Source organism: Ruditapes philippinarum, unplaced genomic scaffold (genome assembly GCF_026571515.1).
Source record: "Ruditapes philippinarum isolate M1 unplaced genomic scaffold, ASM2657151v2 ctg2481_1_1_1_1, whole genome shotgun sequence".
NCBI lineage: Eukaryota > Metazoa > Mollusca > Bivalvia > Venerida > Veneridae > Ruditapes > Ruditapes philippinarum.
Genome location: NW_026865412.1, coordinates 97794 through 106306, shown reverse-complemented (window position 1 = coordinate 106306; position 8513 = coordinate 97794). Strand labels below are relative to the sequence as shown.

The window sequence follows — 8513 nt, the reverse complement described above, 5'->3', positions numbered from 1 at the left end:
CAACAATAATGTCGTGCTGAACGATCTTCAAGGATCGAAAATATAACATCATTGATTAAATGTATGGGGAGACTTTTTACAGCCGCCACACGACACAAATAACACGGATGTGACCATAAAATAGATAAATACAGAATCCCTAAAGAAAGCCCAACACGACAAAATTGAAAATGTTGCAGGCTCGGTTTGATTGAGCCTGTTCATGGACGGTACTGGAAAGTGCAAGTTACCGTCCACGCCCCCTAGCACCGGCTTAAGCAGAATTCAACATTTAATCATGAAATAGTAAAATTTTGAATTTAGAAACATCCGCAGATGTGTTCTTACGGCGGTTATCATGGAACCTTCAATGTGACACTTCCGTGCCATTCCATGAAAAGCGGCGTATGGTCCCCAAGTAATAAAAAGCGTGTGCCCTAAACGAGAAAACAATGGGCGGAACTAATTAAAATAGAATTTTGAAAGGGGATCAGAGGTTATAAAGCCTGCATATCACAGATAAGACGTCAAAAGACAAATATAAAAAGCAGGCAACATATCCTAAGGGTGAATCAACATTATTCAAGTAGGAATATTGGAACCACCCAACTAGAAAATGCCGAAAAGTTTAAACTTAAAATACCACTAGCACAACAATAATGTCGTGCTGAACGATCTTCAAGGATCAAGCCTTTCTCACAAGCATAGGGCCAGACCAACCTGCACATTCAAATTTTTATCTTGGTTTTCCCAAATTTGATAATGGATTTGAAAAAATGCATCTTGCTGGACAAGTCAATTCAAGAAATTTAGCATGTTGATGGTATAGAATAAAAAGAATAAACCATTGAAACAGTAACTAATATATTTGTATTTTCCCAAGAATACAATAAAGATGTTTTATCAATTATCGCCCCGAAACTGGACAGACAGATTTGTCGGCCACGGTAAGTGATGGGTCCTTACATTTTTGTTTTGACATCTCACATCTGAAAATAGAATTAAGTTTACATGCGAGTTTGTGATATGATACAAAAAAAAATAACAATTTACATTTCAATTTACAATTCACTTTCAACCGATGTTGTCAATCCTCTTAAGTCATTGGCAAAATAATACTCAATGGTACCTATTGTAAACCAATGTTACAATGGCACAAACATACAACAATCTTCAGCTCGACAGTTGGTTTTGTCAAAATTTTGTTTTATTTATTTTTGCAATCTTAAAAGGAGAAAAAAGTTTCAACAACCTGTCCCCTTGTTTAGCAAAATAAGGGTTCAATATCATGATCAAAATAATTTAAATCTTTACTACTTTGTTTATTTTTTTACAGATTAAGTTCATTCTTATAAATTAAGCATTTAATATTGACTTTAAAAATCTGGAAACAAAGTGATTCCTCGGAAGCATTAATCACAACAAAATTACAAGAGAATTGCAGACTCGGTTTGATTGAGTCTGTACATAAGGGATAATGAATACCTGCAACATCCCTCACGCCCCCTTGCACTGGATTGAGCGGTACTCAATTCTCAACACTCAATAGTGCTGGCACCAATGATCCCGAAGGACCAGGAAAATAATACAACACTGAAGTGAAGTACGGGACAACTTTTCACAGTTGACTTAACATGACATATGTTCATAAAATCATAAATTATATTGAAACATTTAAGTGAATAGGCTCAATCAAACCAAGCTTGAAACATTGTAAGTTATGCCAATTTTTGCGTTCTTTAAGGATTCCAACTTACCGACACTACCATAGCACTAGTTTGTCTGCAAATTATACTATCAATATCAAGTTTTGTAAACATTGGTCTCATTAGTATGCCAATGGTAATTAAGCTTGACAATGATAACCAATGGATTTACTCTGAAAGTACCGAATATAAGATATGGGACCTGATGGTGGGTGTAGGTCGAATTTCAATGAACTTTTGGTAAGTTTAAAGGCACATTATTCCTCAAAAACGAATAAATTCTTCCTCTTTAGGAAAGAAAAGCATGATTTTTTTTATTTGTTTAAATAATGGATTAATAGCATATTAGATGCATGTTCCCCGAGGAAAGCAGCACTAAATGTAAAATTATTTGTCATAAAAGTAGCAAAATGTAAACAAAGTAGAATTTTGACTTTCATACAAAATACTAAATCACTATTACTGTACTTAATGCCAAAACGCAAAGGGAAAAAAAAGATAGTCCAGGTATTGACAATGAGTTACTCTTTGAAAAGTATAAAAGTGCATCAAAAATAAATAGCATAATGAAATAAAATAAAATAGTGGGCATTTCATATGCGTGACTCGGGGTACCATGTAAATATAGTTTACTGCAATTACGATCCTGATAGTTTCATTATCAAAATATAACGATATATCTAGCACGTGGGAAGCACGTTAAATGTTCTTACTTCTCTGATAACTGAAACTTACTGATTTGGATAATATTGTCCATCGGATCCACAGAGGATTTCAAACGAATTTCCACAGTTGATTGTTGCAACGTTTTGACAGAACACCTTTTGCATGATATCTGCAATAGGGTCCTTTGTGGTTGTCACAATCACCGTGGTAGTTGAAGTGCCAACAGTTGCTGGTTGCATTGTTGATGGTGATCCTTGAACCGCTGTTCCTGGGAGCATTGTTGAACCAATGGCCGATGATACTTGTTGCATAGTCGATCCCATAACTACCGTTGCTGTGGAAATTGTTGAATCCATGACCGATGTTGCTGGAGGCATTGTCGATCCAATAACTGCTGTTGGCGAGGGCAATGTACTTGTCATGCATTCGCCACGATGACCAAGACTTAGATGATGCTGCCCAGTTGAGTGGGAAAACTCGCACATAGCATGTATGAATTTGCAGCTGAAATGATATTATGAGAATGTGTCAAAAAATCTGAACGTATAGAGTCAACAAAAACGGAATGATGTCATGTTGATAAAAACATGTGAAGTTTGTTGTGTAAGGTTTGTTTGATTGTGCGTGCATGCGAGTTCGCCTACGTGCGCATGTGTGTGTATGCGTAAACGCGTGTGTGTGTGCGTACATGGTTTGTTGGTCGTCTTCTTGTTAGTTTTGAGTTTTGGTGTTATTTTGGGAGCCTGGATGTGGGGTGAAGATATCACGTTTAGTTATATTGAATCAATAACTTTCTTTGTATTTCAATAGGAGGAATATTGTGGTCGAAAATAATTATGCAAATATTAACTCAATTCTTGTGTTTAAATTAATTACTGGCACATGAAAATTTGTAACTTACAAATGTCGCGAATCGAATTTGTTTCATTGGTTTAAATCATCTGCTCATATTTAATGACAAATGACATAAAATAGAATTACTTTATGGGTTTTCGTGAAGGTATCAATACCAAATTTCATGTTGCTGTCTAGCCCTCATTAAAAAAAGTACAAAAGTACGTTACACATAATGTCGGTTGATAGTGCATTAGAACGAAAATAAGATGATCTGATTAAGGGCCCAACCAGACCAATTGAACGCTAGCAAGAAAAATTTAGGGCATACAATAATTTTGAATCTCCTTTTTATTTGATGACCATAGTAATGCTTTGATGTAAAACGTATTATCTAGACTGGACTGCAAATAAATTCAATGGGTGTCTGTTCGAATATGAAACATAATAGGACAGGGTACCGGACTATTCTCGAATTGAATTAAATAAGCGTTTCTTACTGATTTTCGTATGTAATTCCGTCGGATCCGCACACTTTCTCGTCTCCTTGTATTACATGAGTGGCACAGTCCACAAGCAAAAGCTCCAAACATAACCCCTCATTATAATGCAGTTCTATATTGACAATAGCAGCATCAACTTCTGCTGGACTTGGTACATGCCCTCCTGGTGGTGCAACTACAACAGCCCCTGGTGATAAAAATAAATCTATAAGCCTACACATATTTTGCACACCTGTGCTCGCCTTTCTCTTTCTAGTTAATCCTTAAGTGAGATCACAATGATGTCACTATATATGGTAGTATTTCCGCTAGGAAACTGCCTGCAAAATCTGTTCGTCCTTGAAAAATTGCATTTCACATTATCCTTCCCTGTTGGTTTTTATAGTTTAAAAATTGCAAACTTTACGCATTCACATTATTCTTCCCTGTTGCTTTTTATAGTTTAAATTGTTTCATTTGATAAATATAAGAGATACGCGTAACTCTGTGAATGCAATTGTACATAAAAGTCAAATTACGTTTTGTTTTGTTTTTCAACTGGTTAAGTAAATTATGGGTGTTGCAAAATCACTTTAATGGCAAAATTATATACGAACGACATCACATACACTGGTTATGGATTTCGCAGAAAACCACACAAGGTGCTTGTAGTATTTTGTTTGTACAGCTTTTTTTCTTCTTTTAAGAGAAAAATTCTTTACCCAAAAGAAGCTTATACACTGCTTTCGAGCTATGTATGTAGTTTATGCTTAATGAGTTTCCATCCACACGAAAAGCAGCTCCATGGACATATCACCAGTCATGCCCTTCAAAAGTTAATTTTGAAGCACAAAATGGCGATATTCAACCAGGCAAAGAATATAGTTTTGATCCGGAAGTAGGTCACTGTACAGCGGTTAATAAGTTCCTTGACGTAAAGTGACAAGTGACAATAAGGTTTGCCCTGATAAGGGCTGATGAAATAGAGTTGGAAAAGAAACCCTAGAGAGAATCCCTAGAGATAGTCATAAACATTGAAATTGAAAAATATTACAGAATCTGGTTCATTGAGCCTGTTCATGGACATTACTGGAAAATGCAATTTACAGTCCACGCACCCTAGCAACAGCTTAAGCAGAATCCACCATTTAAAAATGTAATTTTGAATTTAGAAACATCCGCAGATGTATTCATACGGCTGTGATCATGGAACCTTCAATATGACACTTGTTTGCAATTTCAATATGACACTTTTGTGCAATTTCACGATCCATAAGTAAAAATGCTTGTGCCCTTAACGGAGAATACACTGGGCAGAACTGAACAAAATGAAACTTTGAAAGATCAGAAGTTATGAAGCTTGCATACCACAAATAAGCTGTCAATTTAAAAAGCAGGCAATATATCCTAAAGTTAATTATATTATTAAGCCAGCTAAGGATGCTGCCGTTCAAACCCTCTCTTTGTACACGCTCACGAACCCTCTACCCTTCCTCATCGTATCTGCCTACTTTATACTACAATTCTGCTCGGCTATCGCCAGGACACCGTTAGCTAAATTCATACAAGCTTAGTCGTGCTGCCTTAAATCTATCATCGAACTGTTGACCTTGCGTTCTGTACAAACTGAATAAAAAGAATGAATAAAAGATCAACAGGGTAAAGCAACGTTCAAAGAACGCAGTCCCGACACAATCCAGTCGCACCAGTAGGGCACCCAGAAGGCACCGAACTAAAAAACTTGGAGAAGACACAAGGGATGTGAAAGGAGTGAGGATATGTTATAAGTTAAATGTTTAGAACTAAAAGGGGCTAATACAGGAATAAAAGGAACAAGGGTAGTAAGGAAACAATGAGGGTGTGGCGGAATACGAGGGGTAATTGGAAGAATATACTACCGTTAAAGACAATATAACAAGAAAGGATCTAATAAAACGTGAAAACATTCAAAACATTTAACAAAAACACAAAACATAAATGTGGAGGAACACAGAAGGGTACCGCCTTGGAGAGGTCAGTAGTAATAACGCCACTGGAATTGAGGCGGGCCAAACCTCACTCTTAGCCCCAATATGTTCCTAAATGACGATACAGAGTAAATAAAACAAATCCCCGCCAAGTGAAAATCTAACAATTTTCATGGTTACATTAGACGAAATACGTAAAACACATAAATGACCATGTAAATATGTACAAAAAGGTACCACCAAATGACCATAACAAAATACTCGATGCCTTAAAGGAAGACAGAGCAACAAGAAAATCACCTACATGAACCCGACAATGCAAGACAGAAGACAAAAATCAAAACAATTATGTCCAGAACTGTCCATCATAGAGTCTTCAGATGCAATTAAAAGAGGAAAGCATACGTCCAACTGTAAAAGGGTTGAATATTAAGCATGCAGTATGCCTTAAAATAATTAGGTCATTACCTCTTTTAATGCAACGTTTGATAATTTTAGTGAAGACAGCAGAAAAATTACTGTTTGTAAACAATATATCTATAAAAGTCAGGCTTGCTAATACCTTGTCGTAAAAGAGTATTTAAATTGCAATTAAATTTTAAAATTAAATCTGAATTACGATGGTAAAACTTTGTAAAATATTTACGTAATTTATGATAGAGAAAGCCTTGTTGAAGAAGTTTGCCAGTAATAAATAAATTGCTTTCATTAGAATCATTCACACGACTGCATGCCCTAGCAATACTAATTTACTGGGAAATATATACCAAATATGATGTTGCACGAGGTAATCTCCATCTAAATGTGGCTAGTTAAAGAACATCTCTTTTATCGTAGATTTTAGTTACTATCGTATTGTTTATGATAGAAATGTTTAAATCAAATCTAAAAAAAGATGTGGTAATGTCTGAAGATTAAGTTCTATTCATTTTAAGTTCACATGGATATATTTTAGTAACCAGGTGACCAAAATAAGAATTATTCATGTGAAGGATATCTTCTAGATCGCGGAAAGTGTTAAAAATGCATGTATAAATTTCAAACAAACCGAGTCTCTGCAATATTCATGTAGTTTTGCAGTTTTTAATGCTTCCAAGGGATTACTTTTTTCCAGATATTCTTACGCGTTGCAGAGGATCATCAATCCTCTGTTCCTTCAAGGCGTGCATATGCCGAAGGGAGGCAGAGTTGTTATTTCGAACTTCGTACATCAAATCTACATAAAAGTAACCCGTCGAAAATGGCGAATGGCGTACCCCGTAGGCGCCCCTTTTAGAAATATTTTACTGTTCATTTTGTTAGCATGTGACTTAATTAAGATTCTACAGTATGGTTGGCCTGAGGCATTCGGTGTAAAAGATGAAATTTTCATATCTTGTAAATTGTATATTTCCAGAAATGGCGACAAAAAGACATCTTATGCAGGTGAAAACCAAAATTTTAGCGTGCGCCATTTGGCAAAGTTTAAACTAATTGAAATAGAAATTTAAAAAATGGCAATAACGTATTATTTTCTGTTAGATATTCTGGTAGTGCATTAGAATATTTCCTTTAAATGCATTTTTCACGATAGAACTTTTATCCCTCGTATCTGCTCGCAAATTACACAACGTAACAGAAATCAAATCCGTAATGTATACTAGTACGATACGGAATGATGGCTCAAATATTACTTAAATTTTAGGATTAATATATAAAAAGAGTTCATAATATGAGTAGCTTGGTGTATTTTTTGTATTAGTTTTGCGTGTAACTTACTAGAAGGAATCAAAGACGGCGTTTCAGTGCCTGCAGTAAAATCAACTCAAATTAAATCAAGTTACCATTTGTTGCTATCTTAATAAGGTTATATTTTTAGCGTTAGCATCGTACGTACTGCAGAACATACACACCTTGAAATCATGTGGCAATTACACAATTAAAATATAAACAAAGAAAACAAGCAAACCTAAATTAAAAATCAAAGCAATAATCGTCTTTATTGTCATCTTGATGTCTGAATTTGTGTGAGGTATTTAACCTAAGATAGTACTTACTCTTTGATCTTTGTTCTCATCTTTCATGACGTAAACATGTGCATCTATATGGTTCACCTAGTGTCTCTGATTTAATATAGATAAGACAACAGTCTATAACTTCGTTGCAATAGAACTCTAAAAGCTTTATTCTAGTGGACTGAAAATAACTGAATCTTGAACCAAATGTCGAAATCGTGATTTAAGAAAGTTAAATCTCATGTATCGTAGGCTTTAATATTTGATTTCAGTTGTCACTTATCTAACATAATGTTAAAGAGCAATAGCTTTACCATGGCTAGTTATTCCTTACGTTATGCTGGGCAAGGATTTTGCACTAAAGTTAAGTGTCACCGTCCAAAAATTACTTCATACACCTATTTTCACTGTTTTTCCTAAGTATTTTTATTTGAGTAATCAGTACAGATGCTTCAATGGTTAAAATTATAATAATTTACATATTACCTCCCTTTTTTTAGAATAATTTAACTTCTAAATTTAGTAAAACAGTCAGATGGGTCAGAATAATGAGTTTTTTGGGGGTGGTCAAAATCATTGCAAAGAGTAGCTCTTCCATAAAGCATTCATCCAGTTTGACAATTTTTCATAACCTTAATGAAATAACATTTTATTATTTGTTTATACGAGAACATTAAATCAAGTTTTCAACATTGTCATCATGGTAGCTTTAACTCAGGAACAACGGGTCACCATCAAGGTTTTACATGATCAAGGCGTCAATATCAAATACTTTGCAGACCAAATTGGGTGCGTTGGATACATTGATATTCTTGGCAATAGTGCTGTGCCATCGGCCCACTACTTGGGCTATGGAAGTAATTTCTGGCTCCAGGACGATGGCGC

General features: G+C 35.2%; 1 protein-coding gene across 1 annotated transcript; it reads right to left on the bottom strand.

Annotated features, from left to right (window-relative positions):
- Positions 1–826: 826 nt before the first annotated feature.
- On the bottom strand, positions 827–7736 carry LOC132728923 (uncharacterized). The gene is made up of 4 exons (XM_060714646.1): positions 7583–7736; positions 3686–3875; positions 2421–2855; positions 827–968 (listed from the first exon to the last, which is right to left on the bottom strand). Exons 1-4 carry the CDS (start codon positions 7620–7622, stop codon positions 887–889), a joined length of 747 nt encoding a protein of 248 aa, XP_060570629.1. The 5' UTR covers positions 7623–7736; the 3' UTR covers positions 827–886.
- Between the last annotated feature and the right edge of the window lie 777 nt (positions 7737–8513).

Excerpts from the sequence above, each read along its gene's own strand:
- LOC132728923 (XM_060714646.1), bottom strand. The coding sequence starts at position 7,622 with ATGACAATAAAGACGATTATTGCTTTGATTTTTAATTTAG. Across the intron at positions 3,876-7,582 it reads TGCTTTGATTTTTAATTTAG|GGGCTGTTGTAGTTGCACCA; the intron begins GTTTGCTTGTTT and ends TTTTATCACCAG. Across the intron at positions 969-2,420 it reads GGACAATATTATCCAAATCA|ATGTGAGATGTCAAAACAAA; the intron begins GTAAGTTTCAGT and ends TTCTATTTTCAG.